Source organism: Eumetopias jubatus, unplaced genomic scaffold, assembly GCF_037043125.1.
Source record: "Eumetopias jubatus isolate StellerSeaLion01/CBP00866 unplaced genomic scaffold, mEumJub1_p1.0 scaffold_4, whole genome shotgun sequence".
Taxonomy (NCBI): Eukaryota; Metazoa; Chordata; class Mammalia; order Carnivora; family Otariidae; genus Eumetopias; species Eumetopias jubatus.
This window is the reverse complement of record NW_028274810.1, coordinates 32892059-32910865: the sequence shown is the minus strand read 5'-3', so window position 1 is coordinate 32910865 and position 18807 is coordinate 32892059. Positions and strand designations below refer to the sequence as shown.

The following is an 18807-nucleotide window of genomic DNA, read 5'->3' as shown; positions in this document are numbered from 1 at the left end:
TTGACAACTGATATAACTAAGCAGGAGATGGTAATTAACTTCTGTTCCTTGTTGACTATGAAATTTTTGGAAGAAATTGCTGTTTTAGTTTTCTATGGCTGCTGCAATAAATCAACATAAATTTAGTGGCTTAAAACAATGTAACTTTATTATTTTTACAATTTTGTAATTGAGAAGTCTCATGGATCTCAGTGAGCTGAAATCAGGCATTGGCAGGGCTGCATTCCCTTCTGAAGGATGTAGAGGAGAATTTGTTTCCTTGCCCTTTCTAGCATCTAGAGGCTGCCCACATTTCTTGGCTTATGGCCCTCTTCTTCTCAGTCTTTGAAGTCTACAGCAATGGGTCCATTTCTTCTCACGTTACTCTGCCCTCCTTTTCTGCCTTCCTTCCACATTTAAGGAGCCTTGTGATTACTTTGGGTCCACCTGAATAATCCAGGAAATGATCTCTGTATTTTAAGGTTGGACGATTAACAACCTTAATTCCATCTGCTGTCTTAGTTCCCCTTTGCCATGTAAGGTAACATTTGCAAGGTTCTGGGATTAGGACATGGACATCTTTGGGTGGATCATAATTTAGCCGACCACAGTTCCAAAAATGGTAAGTTTTTCGTGACTCTCTGTCAGTAACGTTCATTGTTATTGAAACTAAACTAAGCTATGATAGTGACATTATTTCATTTAATTCACCTTTCTTGAAGTTAAAAGAAATAGCAGAAGTTTACTCACTATAGTTTCCTTCCTTGCTTTATTGAAAAGGTCTTATTTTTTGACATTCAAGAATTTCAAGAAACCTTTCTCATTATCTCACCAATGTTGACAAATGCTGTTTCTTGTTTCCTTTATCAGATTTAAAGGAACACAGATACCATCTAGGATTAGTTATTTTAAAAATTTGCCTACATATGTGAAACTCCGTAAGAGTTTGGGAGAGGAAGTGAGGCATCTATCTTGTCACAATGCCTCTGAGTATGAGAATTATTGACCATGGTATGGGAAAATTCTTTATATTTTGTGTAAAGCAGAAAAAGAAAAAGAGAAAATTACAAATGTGAATATGGAGTTTTTTAAAACAATAAAATTCACTTGCTTTCTCTCAAATTATGGAGTTTTTCTCATTTATAGCACTATCAGTTTGGTGGCTTTTTAAAATAAATGTATCTACAAGTATATCTATTTATATTTAAAATAAGCATATCTACTTACAGTGTTCTTTTAACTGTTTTTCACTTGCTGATAATCATTTGATGTTACTTAGAAGCTATAAAAATGTTTTATTTGTCTTTTCATCTGCTTACCTTTTCAAACTTATTTTAATAGGATCGGAAACTCCATGGCACAGCTCAGCAGTTGCTCCAGGACAGCAAGACAAAAATAGAAGTGATACGCATGCAGATTCTTCAGGCAGTCCAGACCAATGAATTGGCTTTTGATAATGGTGATGGAATAGAGATAAATTGTCATTCTTATTATTATGGGCATCGTGCTTAATAAATGTTACGTAGGAGAGAAGCAGTGGTTCAAAGTTAAGGTGGAGGAAGCATTATGTTTTTTGATCTTTAGTTTTTATCTTTTAGTTTTGATTGCTAAAATGGAAGGCTTTTTATTTCAACATTGTATCTATTAAGTATTACTTGAATGTTTATTGACTTAATAACTAACTTTTAAGTTGTAAGAAATCATTTCTTTTCATGAGTTTTAATTACTACATATGAGAATATCAAATAAATGAATGGTTCAATTGCATTTTTTTTCCCCCCTCTAGCAAAACCTGTCATAAGTCCTCTTGAACTTCGGATGGAAGAATTAAGGCATCATTTTAGGATAGAGTTTGCAGTAGCAGAAGGTGCAAAGAATGTAATGAAATTACTTGGCTCAGGAAAAGTAACAGACAGAAAAGCACTTTCAGAAGTAATTTTAAATAAATATTTTAACTTAATAAATACATTATTCAAAGAATGTAATTATTTAGATGACAGTTGTCTTTTCCCTGTTCAAGGCCCAAGCAAGATTTAATGAATCAAGTCAGAAGTTGGACCTTTTAAAGTATTCATTAGAACAAAGATTAAATGAACTTCCCAAGAATCATCCCAAAAGCAGTATTATTATTGAGGAGCTTTCACTTGTTGCATCGCCAACACTAAGTCCACGTCAAAGTATGATATCTACACAAAACCAGTATAGTACACTATCCAAACCAGCAGCACTAACAGGTAGGTTGCATACATCTCCTAATTATTTTTCGTGTATTTTTTTGTGTGTATATCTGGTCCTGGGTTAATAAACGAATAAGAAAGTATGCACAGATTTTTAAAACATTGTGATAAAGTTATACATAACATAAAATTTATTATTTTAACTATTTTAAAATATACAATTCAGAAGTATTTATTTACAGTGTTGTGTAACCATCACCACTATGTAGTTCCAGAACATTTTCATCATCCTAAAAGGAAAACCCATTTTCATTAAGTAGTCACTCCCCATTCCCCCAGCCTTTGGCAACCACTGTTGATTTTCTGTGTAGATTTGTCTGTTCTAGATATTTCCTATAAGTAGAATTATATAATTTGTGGCCCTCTGTGTCTGGCTTCTTTCACTTAGCGTTCTCGAGTTTTGTTCTTGTAGCATGTATCAGTATTCCATTCCTTTTTATGGTAAATAATATTCCATTGTATGGATATATACTGTTTTTTTAATCCATTCATCAATGGATGGATATTTGGGTTGTTTGGGTTATTTCCACCTTTTGACTATTGTGAATAGTGTTGTTATGAACATCTGTGTTCAGGTTTTGTTTTTTTTAACATCTGTTTTCACTTATTTTGGGTATATATCCAGGAGTATAATTAGCAGGTCATGTGGTAATTTTGTGTTTATATTTTTGAGGAATGGTCAGACTTTTCATTTTATGTTCCCAAGAGCACACATCCATACCAGCACTTGTTTTGTTTTTTATTATTGCCATTCTAGTAGGTCCATTATTGGAAGTGGGTAGTGAAATCTCCAATTATTTTTTGTGCCTATTTCTCCTTTTAATTATGTAATTGTTTGCTTCATGTATTTCTAGGCTCTGTTGTTAAGTACACATATGTTTGTAATTTTTTTATATCTTCTTGGTGGATTGACTCATCAAAATGTAAGGTCCTTTTGTCTCCTATAACAATTTTGGATTAAGAGTCTGTATTGTCTGGTATTAGTATAGCCATCCCAGCTTTCTTTTCCTTATTACTATTTGCACTGAATATCTTTTTCTGTCCTTTCCATATTTAATCTCTTTGTGTCTTTGGATCTAAAATGGGTCCTTTTAGATAGCCTATAATCATGTTTTTTTAATCAGTTCTGCCAGTCTCTACCTTGTACTTTAACAGTGTAATCCATGTATATTTAAGGTAATTACCTATGTGGCGATGCAATTCTGATGCTAATTACTTAGAGTTGGGTCAGATTTCATAAGTTAATAGCCCAGTCCCCCACAAGACTGCCCTCCTTTCCAACACAAGTTGTAAACTTGGAGTTTCCCCAACTATCCACACTTTTGACAAACTGGCTACAAATTCAGGGATTCCCACTACCACCTCAGGCTCAGTAATTTTGTAGAACAACTCAAAGAAGTCAGGAAAGCTCTATGTTTACAATTACAGTTTTATTATTTATTATAAACATAAATTAGAAAAGACACATAAGGAGAGGTCTGGGGGTCCCAAATGTGAAGCTTCCTAGTCCTCTGCATGTATCACCCTCTTAGCATATCAGTTTCTGTCATCAACCAGGAATCTCACTTTAGCTGTGAGTATCCACAGTTTTTATTGTGGCTTTATTATGTGGGGGTGACTGGTTAAATCATCCACTTGATTGAAAACAGTCTCTAGTCCCCACCCCTCTCTGAAGGTCAGGGGGTCAAGCTAATATTATATGGCACCAGCCCTCTAATCATATGGTTGCCTTTCTGGCATAACTAGCCCCCATCCAGAAACTGTGCAGGGGCCCACCATGAATCACTTTGTTAGTACAAACCCATCTGAGGTCTGAGGGGCCCACCATGAATAACAAAGACACTGCTATCACTGGGGAAATAACAACGGTTTAAAGGCTCACTCCTAGGAGCCATGAACAAAACCAGCCAAATTCTTTATTATACAACAAAAAGGCTTACTTCTGCCATTTTGCTATTTGTTTTCTACAGGTCTTAATCTTTTTTTTCCCCCTGAATTCTTCTGATACTGCTTTCTTTTCTTTGAATTTTTCTAGTTTACCTTTTTTATTCCCTTGTTTCCTTTTCTGTATATTTTTTAGTTTTGTTCTTAGTGGTTACCCTGGTGATTAATATCTTGAATTTATAAAAGTATTTACCACTTTACCATCAATAGCCTACAAAAACTCCACTCCTATATAGCTGCGTCTCCCTGTCTTTATGTTGTTGTTGTGTCACAGATTACATTTTTATATAGTGTGTGCCCATTAGATTACATTATAATTACTGTTTTTTGCATCTGCCTTTTAAGTCATAAAGAAAACAAAGTTATAAATCAAAAACACAGTAATACTGGCTCTTATATTTACCTGTATAGTTAGTTTTACTGGTGTTGTTTTTTCTCCAATTTCAAGTTACTGTCTAGGGTTCTTTCAATCTGAATGACTTAGCACTTCTGGGGAGATCTACTGGTGACAAACTCCCTTAATTTTTGTTTATCTGGGAATCTCTTTATTTTCTTCATTATTTTTGAAGGTTAGTTTTGCAATATGTGGAATTCTTGATTGACATATTTTTCTTTCATTACTTTACAAATGTCATTTCAGTCCCTCCTGGCCTTTGTGCTTTCTGATGAAAAATCAGCTCTTATTCTTCCTGAGGATTCCTTTTAAGTGGTGACCTGCTTCTCCCTTGCTGTTTTGTAAGATTTCTCTGTCCTCGGTTTTTTTCAGTTTGATTATAGTATGTCTTAAATAATAATTTCTTGAGTTTACTCTACTTGGAATCTTTGAGCTTCTTAACGTGTAGATTCATGTATTTCATCAAATTTGGGACATTTTCAAACATAATTTCTTCACATATGTTTTCTACCACTTTATCTCTCCTCTCTGCTGAAACTCCATAGTGTGTGTGTATGTATTCCTCATGGTATTCCAGAGGTCACTTTTTCTCTGTTCAGTATTTCTTTTTAAAAAGAACAAAATATTTATTGGTGTACAGACATTTTGGGGGCCAAGAGACAGAGGTAAACACAAAAGCAAGCATCAGCTTCCATGGGTTTCAAAAATTGGAGAGGTGAGGAAAGCATCAGAAGTCAGAGTCTTCCCACCAGCAAACTCCTATGAGCCCTGTCTACAAACATGAATCCTATCTCTCTGGTTTGAACTGTCAAGATTTCTCCCAAAAGCCTGGCTTTACTAAAGCTCAAAAAGAAGCTTCTCATAAGGGTCTTTTTTTTTTTTTTTTAAGATTTTTTTTTTATTTATTTGACAGAGAGAGACACCGCGAGAGAGGGAACACAAGCAGGGGGAGGGGCAGAGGGAGAAGCAGGCTTCCCATGGAGCAGGGAGCCCGATGCTTTGCTCGATCCCAGGACTCTGGGATCATGACCGGAGCCGAAGGCAGATGCTTAACAACTGAGCCACCCAAGTGCCCCCTCATAAGGGTCTTTAAAGTTACCAAGCCAGGGCGCCTGGGTGGCTCAGTTGGTTAAGCGACTGCCTTCGGCTCCGGTCATGATCCTGGAGTCCCGGGATCGAGTCCCACATCAGGCTCCCTGCTTAGCAGAGAGTCTGCTTCTCCCTCTGACCCAACTCTCTCTCTCTCTCTTTCTCTCTCTCTCATTCTCTCAAATAAATAAATAAAATTTAAAAAAAAAATATTAAAGCTATGGAGCCAGGCATCAAACTGGTTATTAAGTCTTTAGTTTCATTGTTTTACTTCCTGCTTTTTATTTTGTTATTTTGTTTTATTATTGTTATGTTAATCAGCATACATTATATCATTAGTTTTTGATGTAGTGTTCCATGATTCATTGTTTGCATATAACACCCAGTGCTCCATGCAGTACGTGCCCTCTTTAATACCCATCACCAGGCTAACCCACCCCTCCACCCCCCTCCCCTCTAGCACCCTCAGTTTGTTTCTCAGAGTCCGTAGTCTCTCATGGTTCGTCTCCCCCTCCGATTTCCCCCCCCTTCATTTTTCCCTTCCTGCTATCTTCTTCTATTTTTTTTTAACATAATGTATTACTTGTTTCAGAGGTACAGGTCTGTGACGCAACATTCTTACACAATTCACAGCGCTCACCGTAGCACATACCCTCCCCAATGTCTTATCACCCAGCCACCCCGTCCCTCCCACCCCCCACCACTCCAGCAACCCTCAGTTTGTTTCCTGAGATTAAGAATTCCTCATATCAGTGAGGTCATATGATACATGTCTTTCTCTGATTGACTTATTTCCGTAATCATGATATCCTCCAGTTTTATCCACGCCATTGCAAATGGCAAGATTTCATTCCTTTTGATGGCTGCATAATATTCTATTGTATATATACACCACGTCTTCTTTATCCATTCATCTGTCGATGGACATCTTGGCTCTTTCCATAGTTTAGCTATTGTGGACATTGCTGCTATAAATATTGGGGTGCACATACCCCTTCGTGTCCCTACATTTGTATCTTTGTGGTAAATACCCAGTAGTGCAATTGCTGGGTTGTATGGTAGCTCTATCTTCAGCTTTTTTGAGGAACCTCCATACTGTTTTCCAGAGTGGCTGCACCAGCTTGCATTCCCACCAACAGTGTAGGAGGGTTCCCCTTTATCCACATCCCCACCAACATCTGTCGTTTCCTGATTGTTAATTTTAGCCATTCTGACTGGTGTGAGGTGGTATCTCATTGAGGTTTTGATGTGGATTTCCCTGATGCCGAGCGATGTTGAGCACTTTTTCATGTGTCTGTTGGCCATTTGGATGCCTTTGGAAAAATATCTGTTCATGTCTTCTGCCCATTTCTTGATTGGATCATTTGTTCTTTGGGTGTTGAGTTTGGTAAGTTCTTTATAGATTTTGGATACTAGCCCTTTATCTGATATGTCATTTGCAAATTTCTTCTCCCATTCTGTCAGTTGTCTTTTGGTTTTCTTGACTTTCCTTTGCTGTGCAAAAGCTTTTTATCTTGATGAAGTCCCAGTAGTTCATCTTTGCCCTTGTTTCCCTTGCCTTTGGCGATGTTTCTAGGAAGAAGTTGCAGAGGCTGAGGTCGAAGAGGTTGCTGCCTGTGTTCTGCTCAAGGATTTTGATGGACTCCTGTCTCACATTTAGGTCTTTCAACCATTTTGATTCTATTTTTGTGTGTGGTGTAAGGAAATGGTCCAGTTTCATTCTTCTGCATGTGGCTGTCCAGTTTTCCCAACACCATTTGTTGAAGAGACTTTTGTCCATTGGACATTCTTTCCTGCTTTGTCGTAGTTGACCATAGAGTTGAGGGTCCATTTCTGGGCTCTCTATTCTGTTCCATTGATCTATGTGCCTGTTTTTGTGCCAGTACCATACTGTCTTGAAGATTACACCTTTGTAATACAGCTTGAAGTCCAGAATTGTGATGCCACCAGCTCTGCTTTTCTTTTTCAACATTCCTCTGGCTATTTGGGGTCTTTTCTGATTCCTTACAAATTTTAGGATTATTCCATTTCTTTGAAAAAACTTCATGGTATTTTGATAGGGATTGCATTAAATGTGTAGATTGCTCTAGGTAGCATTAACATCGTCACAATATTTGTTCTTCCAATCCATGAGCATGGAACGTTTTTCCATTTCTTTGTGTCTTCCTCAATTTCTTTCGTATTTTATAGTTTTCTGAGTACAGATTCTTTGCCTCTTTGGTTAGATTTATTCCTAGGTATCTTATGGTTTTGGGTGCAATTATAAATGGGATTGACTCCTTAATTTCTCTTTCTTCTGTCTTGTTGGTGTATAGGAATGCCACTGATTTCTGTGCATTGATTTTATATCCTGCCACTTTACTGAATTGCTGTATGAGTTCTAGCAGTTTTGGGGTGGAGTCTTTTGGGTTTTCTACATAAAGTATCATATCATCTGCAAAGAGTGAGAGTTTGACTTCTTCTTAGCTGATTCGGATGCCTTTTACTTCTTTTTGCCGTCTGATTGCTGACGCTAGAACTTCTAGTACTATATTGAATAGCCGTGGTGATAGTGGACATCCCAGCTGTGTTCTTGACCTTAGGAGGAAAGCTCTCAGTTTTTCCCCATTGAGAATGATATTCACTGTGGGTTTTTCAATAGATGGCTTTTGTGATATTGAGGTATGTACCCTCTGTCCCTATACTCTAAAGAGTTTTGATCAAGAAAGGATGCTGTACTTTGTCAAATGCTTTTTCTGCATCTATTAAGAGGATCATATGGTTCTTGTTCTTTCTTTTATTAATGTATTGTATCACATTGATTGATTTGCAGATGTTGAACCAACCTTGCAGCACAGGGATAAATCCCACTTGGTCGTGGTGAATAATCCTTTTAATGTACTGTTGGATCCAATTGACTAGTATTTTGGTGAGAATTTTTGCATCCATGTTCATCAGGGATATCGGTCTGTAATTCTTTTTGATGGGGTCTTTGGTTTTAGGATCAAGGTAATGCTGGCTTCATATAATGAGTTTCGAAGTCTTCCTTCCATTTCTGTTTTTTGGAACAGTTTCAGAAGAATAGGTATTAATTCTTCTTTAAATGTTTGGTAGAATTCCCCTGGGAAGCCATCTGGCCCTGGGCTTTTATTTATTGGGAGATTTTTGATGACTGCTTCAATTTCCTTAGTGGTTATAGGTCTGTTCAAGTTTTCTGTTTCTTCCTGGTTCAGTTTTGGTAGTTTATACATCTCTAGGAATGCATCCGTTTCTTCCAGATTATCTAATTTGCTGGCATACAGTTTCTCATACTATGTTCTTATAATTGTTTGTATTTCTTTGGTGTTGGTTGTGATCTCTCCTCTTTCATTCATGATTTTGTTGATTTGGGTCATTTCTCTTTTCTTTTTAATAATCTGGCCAGGGATTTATCAGTCTTGTTGATTCTTTCAAAGAACCAGCTCCTGGTTTCATTCATTTGTTCTACTGTTCTTTTGGTTTCTATTTCATTGATCTCTGCTCTGATCTTTATTATTTCTCTTCTGCTGGGTTTAGGCTTTATTTGCCGTTCTTTCTCCAGCTCCTTTAGGTATAGGGTTAGGTTGTATATTTGAGACCTTTCTTGTTTCTTGAGAAAGGCTTGTATTGCTATATACTTTCCTCTTAGGATTGCCATTGCTGCATCCCAAACATTTTGAACAGTTGTGTTTTCATTTTCATTGGTTTCCATGAATTTTTTAATTCTTCTTTAATTTCCTGGTTAACCCATTCATTCTTTAGTAGGATGCTCTTTAGCCTCCATGTATTTGAGTTCCTTCCGACTTTCCTCTTGTGGTTGAGTTCTAGTTTCAAAGCATTGTGGTCCGAAAATATGCAGGGAACAATCAGTCTTTTGGTACCGGTGGAGACCTGATTTGTGACCTAGGATGTGATCTATTTTGTAGAATGTTCCATGGTCACTAGAGAAGAATGTGTATTCTGTTGTTTTGGGATGGAATGTTCTGAATATATCTGTGAAGTCCATTTGGTCCAGTGTGTCATTTAAAGTCTATTTCCTTGTTGATCTTTTCCTTAGATGATCTGTCCATTTCAGTGAGAGCAGTGTTAAAGTCCCCCACTATTACTGTATTGTTATTGATGTGTTTCTTTGCTTTTGTTATTAATTGGCTTATATAATTGCCTGCTCCCGTGTTGGGGGCATAGATATTTACAGTTGTTAGATCTTCTTGTTGGATAGACCCTTTAAGTAGGATATAGTGTCCTTCCTCATCTCTTATTATAGTCTTTGGTTTAAAATCTAATTTGTCTGATATAAGGATTGCCACCCCAGCTTTCTTTTGGTGTCCATTAGCATGGTAAATGGTTTTCCACCCCCTCACTTTCAATCTGGAGGTGTCTTTGGGTCTAAAATGAGTCTCTTGCAGACAGCATATCGATGGGTCTTGCTTTTTAATCCAATCTGATTCCCTGTGTCTTTTGATTGGGGCATTTAGCCCATTTACATTCAGGGTAACTATTGAAAGATATGAATTTAGTGCCACTGTATTGCCTGTAAGGTGACTGTTACCCTATATTGTCTCTGTTCCTTTCTGGTTTCTGTTACTTTTAGGCTCTCTTTGCTTAGAAGACCCATTTCAATATTTCTTGTAGGGCTGGTTTCGTGTTTGGAAATTCCTTTAGTTTTTGTTTGTCCTGGAAGCTTTTTATCTCTCCTTCCATTTTCAGTGACAGCCTAGCTGGATATAGTATTCTTGGCTGCATATTTTTCTCATTTAGTGCTCTGAATATATCATGCCAGTCTTTTCTGGCCTGCCAGGTCTTTGTGGATAGGTCTGTTGCCAATCTAATGTTTCTACCATTGTAGGTTACAGATCTCTTCTCCCGAGCTGCTTTCAGGATTTTCTCTGTGTCTCTGAGACTCATCAGTTTTACTATTAGATGTCAGGGTGTTGACCTATTTTTATTGATTTTGAGAGGGGTTCTCTGTGGCTCCTGGATTTTGATGCCTGTTTACTTCCCCAAATTAGGGAAGTTCTCTGCTATAATTTGCTCCAATATACCTTCTGCCCCTCTGTCTCTTTCTTCTTTTGGGATCCCAGTTATTTTAATATTGTTTCATCTTATGCTATCACCTATCTCTAGTATTCTGCCCTCGTGATCCAGTAGTTGTTTAGCTCTTTTTCTCAGCTTCTTTATTTTCCATCATTTGGTCTTCTATATCACTAATTCTCTCTTCTGCCTCATTTATTCTAGCAGTTAGAGCCTCCGTTTTTGATTGCACCTCATTAATAGCCTTTTTTGATTTCGACTTGGTTAGATTTTAGTTTTTTTTTTCTCCAGAAAGGTTTCTCTAATATCTTCCATGCTTTTCTCAAGCCGAGCTAGTATCTTTAAAATCATCATTCTGAACTCTAGTTCCAACATCTTACTAATGTCCATATTGATTAGGTCCCTGGCAGTTGGTATTGCCTCTTGTTCTTTTTTTTTTTGAGGTGATTTTTTCCATCTTGTCATTTTGTGCAGTGGAGAATAGATGAGTGAGAGAACAAAATGCTAACAGGGTAACAACGACCCCAGAAAAATTTATACTAAACAAATGAGAAGAGACCTGAAACCAGGGGAAAAGAAAGGGAAAGAAAGAAAAAAGAAACAGAAAAGTTAAAAACAGACAAACAAAAAACAGAATATGATCAAATATGATCAGGCTGGTGCACAGATCAGTGCCACACACTAGATTTTGGGTGTATTTTGGTCTGTTAGAAAAAAGTGCCTCCCAAAATTTTCATGAAAGAAAAACTTATGTATGTACAAAAATAAGGGTAAATACGATGAAGGGATGGAATATGACTGTAAAGATGAAAATTATAAAAGATTTTATAAAAGGAATTGATAAGTTGGTTGAAAAAAGAAAAAAGAGGATTTTAAAAAAAGGGAGAGAATGTGATCAGGCAGGAGACTAGAACAAAGCCATATACTAGAGATTTAGGGTATATTTTGGTCTATTAGAAGAAACTGTATCCCACAATTTTAAAGAAATACAAATTTATACCAAAAATAAGGGTAACTACTATGAAGGGATAGACTATGACTCTAAAAATGAAAAATAAAAAAGATTTTTTAAAAAAAGGATTGATAAGATGGTTGAAAAAGGGAAAAAGTTTTCAAAAAAAAAAGTTAAAAAAAATTAACTTTGAAAGACTAATGAATCATGGTAAAAAAGCCATGAATTCTATGTGCTGTATTCCCCTGGCGCTGGAGTTCTGCCATTCTCATTGATCGGTAAACTTGGTCTTGGCTGGCTGTTCATGCTGATCTTCTGGGGGAGGGGCCTGTTGCCGCGTTTCCCAAATGTCTTTGCCGATTGCCCTGCCCTTGCCAGTCCGGCCTAAGTAATCTGCTTGGGTTTGCACTTGGGAGCTTTTGTTCCTTGCAAGCTTTCCATACAGCTTTGGAGGACGAGAGTGAAAATGGCGGTCTCCCAGTCTCCGTCCTGGAGGAGCCGAGAACTCGGGTCCCCACTCCTCGGTGCGCCCCCAGAGGAAAGCAGTCCGTCACTCCCGTCTCCCCAGTCTCCAGCCGCACTCCGTGCTCACCTGGCCTGTGACCGAGCGTTTCTATCTCTGGCACCCAACCCCATGTGTAATCTCCAAACCCAGCAGATCCCTGCGGTGTGCTCCTGCGCCGCTCCTCCCCGGGGAGGGAGGGGAGTGTCCCCGGATCTGCCGCTTGTTGGGTCCCTGCTGGAGGAGCAGTGGCCCGACTGTGCCAAGGATCACGGTTTATGGCAACGTCAAGCTGAGAGTCCGCTCCTTGGCTTCGTCTCTGCATCCAGCTTCCCCACTCCGATACTGGGGAGCTCTGTTGTACTCAGGCACCCCTGGTCTTTCTGTGACCCTGAGGGTCCTGACACCACACTGTCCCAGCGAGGGTTCCACCCCCTGCCTAGTCACTGGAGCGATGTCCCTCAGCGGAGCCGACTTCTTAAAAGTTAGGATTTTGTTCTCCGCAGCTCTATCACTTGCTGGTAGCAGCGATGGAGGCCCCCTCCCCCACCGTCTATCTTCCCGAATATCGCCTCAGATTCACTTCTCTGAACATCCTACCTTCCAGAAAGTGGTCACTTTTCTGTTCAGAGAGTTGGTGCTATTCTTTTCTTTGTTCTGTTGAGTTCCTAAATGTTCAGAATGGTTTGATCCCTATCTAGCTGAATTCCTGGGACCAGAGGACATTTAGGTCTCCTACTCCTCTGCCATCTTGCTGCTCCTCCTATTTTGTTTTGTTTTTAATTAGGAGCGTACCCTTTTAGTGTTGTCATATCTTATTGATCAATTACTCTTTTATCATTATAAATATTCCATTTTATCTCTGAAAATACTCTTTGACATACAGTTTATTTTGTCTAATATTAGTAGAGCCACATTATCCTTCTCATGCCCAATGTAATCTAGCAAGAATTTTTTCCATCCTTTCGTGTTCAACCTATTTGTTTTTAATTTAAAGTGACATATTTTATGTACATTATATAGGTGATTCTTTTTATCTACCCTGAAAATCTGATTGAAGTTGTTTGTCATATTCTCCCTTTTTTAAAATAGCTTTATATACAGAAATTGCACACATTTGATGAGTACAGTTTGGTAACTTTTGATATAACCCCCAGAAGTTTTCGTGTGCTCTTTATAAACTTTCCTTTTAATATAATATTATTTTTGATACGTCTTTGCAGTCTTGTTTGAATAGCATTTTTCCTGCCCTTTGTAGTTGTTCCTGAAACAAACCTTCTATTTTTCCATTTCATCTCCCATAACAGCCTTTTTAGTTATGCCTGTGTGTGTGTGTGTGTTGCTTTCTTTAGAGAATCAGGTATGCATATTGAACTTACTACAATCTGTGATCACAGTGTACTCTCTTATGTCCAAATCAGTTTAAGAATGTTATGAAGAAGTATTTTCAAATCCTTCCACTCTACCCTTTTGTATTCTTGTTGTAATATATTTTACTTCTACATATGCCTTAAAAATCATCATCCTTGATTATTGTTTTAGCCTAGAGAGCTAAGAACTTTAAGGATATCGTTCATTTTTTTAGAGTTTATTTTTTCAGAAAACAAACATTGTCCTATGTATTTAATGACCCATTTATTCTTTCTGTTCTTCATTTCTTCTTGTACTTGAGATTTTCTCTATTATTATTTCCCTTTGGCCTATAAAATTTCTTTTAGCATTTATTGTAATGAAGATGTGCTAGAGTGCCATTCATTCACCTTTTTCCTGTATTTTTCAGCTTCATGTTTTAAGAATATTAGTGGATATAGAAATCTATTTTTCTTTCAGCTCTTTAAAAATGTGATTTTTTCTGGCTTCTATTTTTCTGTCATAAAAAGTCAGGTATAATTTTTATCAGTATATCTCTTCATGCAATGTCCCTCATTACCCAGCCACTTCAATAACATAGAATTTTATTCACTTTCCTTTGCTTTTTTTTTTTTTCTCCTTCTCTGTTCCTATGACTGGGTGCTTTTAATTGACGTTTCTTCATATTTGCCAATTCTTCTGCCTGCTGAAATCTGTTAAACTTCTCTAGTAAGTTTTTTAAATTTCAGTATTGTACTTTTCTGCTCTAGAATTTCATTTGATTCTTTTTTAACTCTGTATCTTCCTTAATACTCTCTATTTGCCAAAACACCATACTCCTTTCTTTTGTTTGTTTTGGGTTGTGGTTTTTTTTGTGTGTGTTTGGTTTTTTTTTTTTTTTGGTAGGTCTTTGACAGTTGATATAAAGTTCTTGTCTTATAAATCCAGTGCAAAAGTAAGACAGTTAATATAAAGTCCTTGTCTAGTAAATCCCATATCTTGGCTTCCTCAGTTTCTATTAATTTCTGCCTTTCTTGTCAGTCAGCCATACTTTTTATTTTCTGGCTTGCACCATCATCTTCTATTAAAAACTGGATATTGTGAGTATTAATAATGTATAACTCTGAAAGATATTCCCCTTCTCTAGAATTTCTTGTTCTTTAGGGGCTTTTATAAGCTATTTTGTGAAGATTGTATTCATTGTCATGTATGGTCACAGAAGTCTCCATTAAATTAGTGGTCAGCTAGTGTTTTGACAGACATGTCTTACAATGCATGCAGGTAAAAAGAGGAAAAAAAAAACTGCCCTGCTTTTGCAGCTGGGCTCTGTGTTGGCGTGCTGGGGCAAATCCTCAATGGTTACCCAGGCATTTTACAACTCTGCCTTTGCTCACACAGAACTTGTAGATCAGCCAGATATGAGAGCATAGGGCTTTCTTGGGTCTTTTCTGAGGATGTCTTCTGTTTCTCCCTTGCCTTCTAATTTCCCAGTGGAAGCATTACAGAGCCCTTATTCCTCAAAACATCTCACTCCCTATGTTCTCTTCCAGGACTCTTAGGGATTTCTTATTGTTTGTCCCAGTTGGTATCTTTTGCACCAGGCTGCAGTGACTGGTTCATTTGCTGTTAAATGCCCTCCACTTAGCTATTTCTCTGCCCTGAGAGATTTCCTAGTTAGGCAAAAAACCAACCAACCAACCAACCAACCAACAAAAAATGCCTTTGTGTTAGTCCTTCAGGGAGCCCTCAGTTAGGTCAAAGCAGGCAACCATACTTCCTTGAGGATGAGTTTTTCTCTGTAGACTGCTATATTGAAGACCATCACCAAGCCATTTGGGTAGGGGGAGGATGAGGCTAAGGTAAGTTATAATGTCACAGAGCTCTCCCATTGAGTACTCATTGCTTTGTTTTTATTAAGCATTTGCTTGGTTGCAGTAAACCTTTAACTGTTTTGTAGATTTCTCATACACTTGATTCTAACAGTTTTTGCTAATTTTCACTTGTTTTGTTTGTTTCCCATGTTTCTGTGGAGAAACTGCCTTTACCTTTAGACTCCACTATTTTCTCCGACCATCAGCTACAGAGGTCTTTATGTCTATGTGAATGCGACATATTTTTGTTACACTGACTTCTCTCAGCCTTAGAAATCCTTAAGTTATCAGTGTGAATGTCAACAAGGGCTTTTCCTTAATAATATCATTCAATATTTTGAAGATGTGAAACTGTTCTTCAGAATTGCATAGCGTACTGTCACATTCTAGTAGCTTTAGGTATCTTTGATCAGTTTTATTTTTTTATTTTTTAAAGATTTTATTTATTTGACAGAAACACAGTGAGAGAGGGAACACAAGCAAGGGGTGTGGGAGAGGGAGAAGCAGGCTCTCCATGGAGCAGGAAGTCCGATGCAGGGCTCGATCCCAGGACCCTGGGATCATGACCTGAGCCAAAGGCAGACGCTTAATGACTGAGCCACCCAGGCGCCCTGATCAGTTTTATATTATGGCAGACTAATATATTAAAACTTGAAGGACAAATTTATGATTAAACTATGTTGTTGCCACTATTAGGATCAGTCTAAACCTGCAGTTAGCAAATTGAGTTTCTAAATCTGAGGCATCCTGGGATGCCAGAATGAATTCACGGGATACAACAAGATATTTTAACTTTTTGAGGGAAACACAGTGTTATTTCACTTCTTAGGGTCACCGTTCAAACTACTAGCTCAAGGTAGTTAGAGTTTCAGCATGAGATAGAGGTATATTCCTTTCAGTAATGTCATACGTTAACGAAGCTGGGTTTGCCTGCATTGCTGTGATAATAAAATACCATGTGAAAAATCAGTGTGGAATAGAAAAGAAGGTGGCAGTTTCCAATCCAGTTCCAGAGTTTGAGAAGCTGTACTATGTATGCTCAGTAGGTACAAACATCCCATTAGGAAGTTTCCATGGTTATTTACATATGAAATAAGATTACTTTTTCTTTCAAGTTACGTGTATTATTTTTGTAAATAGTTACTAATTTGTTGCAATGTCCTTTGAAACAGAACTATTAGGTATATCTTTTAGACTAGGGGCACAGTGAAAAAATTGAGACACTAGGGTACCGTGAAACAAGAAAGCTTAGGAACCGTTGGTCAAAATCTTCCATTTTATTTAATATGTTTTATATATTTATTGAAGTGTTTATCTTTCCAGTCACATCTTCTATAACTCCTGCCATGAATCTTCCATCACAATTAAACTGGTTTATGCACATTCCGTTTAATATCCTTGCCTTATTATCCATCTTCTTATTCTATTCTATTTTTTAAAATCAGAACTGCAATATAGACCTGTGAAAAACAAAGAGCTTGTCATCTACCTACATGTAATCCTAGCGCCTAGCACAGGACACTTTATAGATTCAGGAGATACTTGGTAAAGTTTATTTGATGATAAGGAAGGAACTGTACTTACTACTTAAGTTTTGCCATTGTATGGCTCAGTGCTGAACACATTAATAATATTTGAGAGTTTCTGAATGATTCATTGATAAAATATGGTTGTCAAATATTTAAAAATCAACAATATTTCTAGAAGAGTAATAAAACCACATTTTAGAAAAACCATCTGATATGGCTGGAATTTTTTTTTCCTTTTCTATTCTTGTTGGCTCCTCTCCCCAATTCTTTAACCTCTTCTATTCTCTTTTCCTATTCTTACTGCCTTACTGAACCTTACTCAAAGTGATGTAAATCGCCAGTGTAAAAAGAAGTATCTTACAATTCTTAAGACATTTTGGTTTTTCAAAAATTACTTTAAATTCCTACTGAAACTTATAATTAATTAATTAATTCCTGCTGAACCTTAAACTAAATATGGAGTAACTAGGAAGAGAAACAGTATTGACCTTAATAAAGGATTAGACACAATGAAGAATTATCATGGACACGTAGTAGGAACATTTATCCTCCTGAGTTTCTCACTGCATGCTATTAATTGTCGTTTGTCTCATTTACACTCTGATTCTTTTGTGGTTGTATGGTTATAAATTGAAATTTGCAAATTTAGTGCTATTTTGATCTAAGATATTGAATTTTTTGGTCCATATTTTGAGACATTTGCTAGTTTTTAGGAAAAAAGATTTCCTCAGAATTTAAAAAAAAAATGTTACTCAGTTGTACCAAGATGAAATACTGAATTAGTAAAATGGATATAAAATAGTTTTTCCAGAATGTTAAAAAAATTAAAAAGCATTTACTTGTTCTAATGAAATTCATAGCTGCTGCTTATGAATACAAACATTTACTTCTTGGATTGCTTGTTTTAAAAATTTCATATTGTGGGTTATAAAAGTAAAAAATTAATTTTAAGCTATTTCTAATATGGTTATTTGCAGTAGCAACTGTGTCACTTCATAAAAGAAACTTCTAGATGCTTAATAAAGAGCTTAAATCCCTTCAGATTTCTTTTTCCTAAGTGAAAGCAGGTGCTGAGCATTGTCATCTCCTAATATATTGAAATTACTAAAATATTTAATAAGCAACCAGGGTTTGAAGTAGTGACCAGATGTTTTCAGTTTCCCCAGGATGACTTTTACAGCTAAGCATTTACAATGAAAATGAGCTAAATTTGCCAGTTTAACAACAAAAATGCAAATAAAACACACAAACAAAATAAGTTGTTTCTTTTGAACTAAAATTAAAATGCTGTCATTTATATTTAATCTGTCTTAACATTTACAATTAGAGATTTCCAAAGCCTAACCAAACATGAAATTGAAGCTTCCCCCTCCATCTTTAGTAACTTTATTGAGACATTATTTATATACCATAGGATTCACCCACTTTAAGTATACAGTTTTGGGATTTTTAGGAAATGTATATAGTTGTGCCGCCATCATCAACCTCCAGTTTTACTTGAAGAGTATAACTTCAAGGTTTTTGTCATAAATTTACAGTTGTGTAACCATCACAACAATCAAGATAATGAATATATTCGTCATTTCTAAAAGTGTCCTTGTGTGCCTCTGTGTAATCCCTCTTTTCTGCTCTTCTCGTGTTCTTCCTACCCACCTCTGTCTCCAGGCAATCACTGACCTGTTTCTGTCACTTGCTATTAGTTTGTATTTTGTAGAATTTTATATAAATGGAATCATACAGTATATACTGTTTTATTTTGGGAGAGGGATTTCTGGCCTTTTTCACTCTGAATAATTACTTTGATATTTATTCATCTATGTTGCATGTATCAATAATTCCTCTCTACTATTGGTAGTATTTAGTTGTGTGGATAGTCCATAATTTGTTTATCCATTCACCCGTGATATTTGAGTTGTTTCCAATTTGTATTTT

The 18807-nt window shown here is 36.7% G+C and overlaps 1 protein-coding gene across 1 annotated transcript in view; it reads left to right on the top strand.

The window, feature by feature from the left end:
- The window catches only part of PKN2 (protein kinase N2), a 141520-nt gene that overhangs the window by 71057 nt on the left and 51656 nt on the right, over nucleotides 1-18807 (top strand). Inside the window, exons 4-6 of the mRNA XM_028102508.2 lie at nucleotides 1321-1438; nucleotides 1766-1911; nucleotides 2000-2213. Of these exons, the coding sequence (XP_027958309.1) occupies nucleotides 1321-1438; nucleotides 1766-1911; nucleotides 2000-2213 (478 nt within the window). The remainder of the gene's footprint in view (nucleotides 1-1320; nucleotides 1439-1765; nucleotides 1912-1999; nucleotides 2214-18807) is intronic.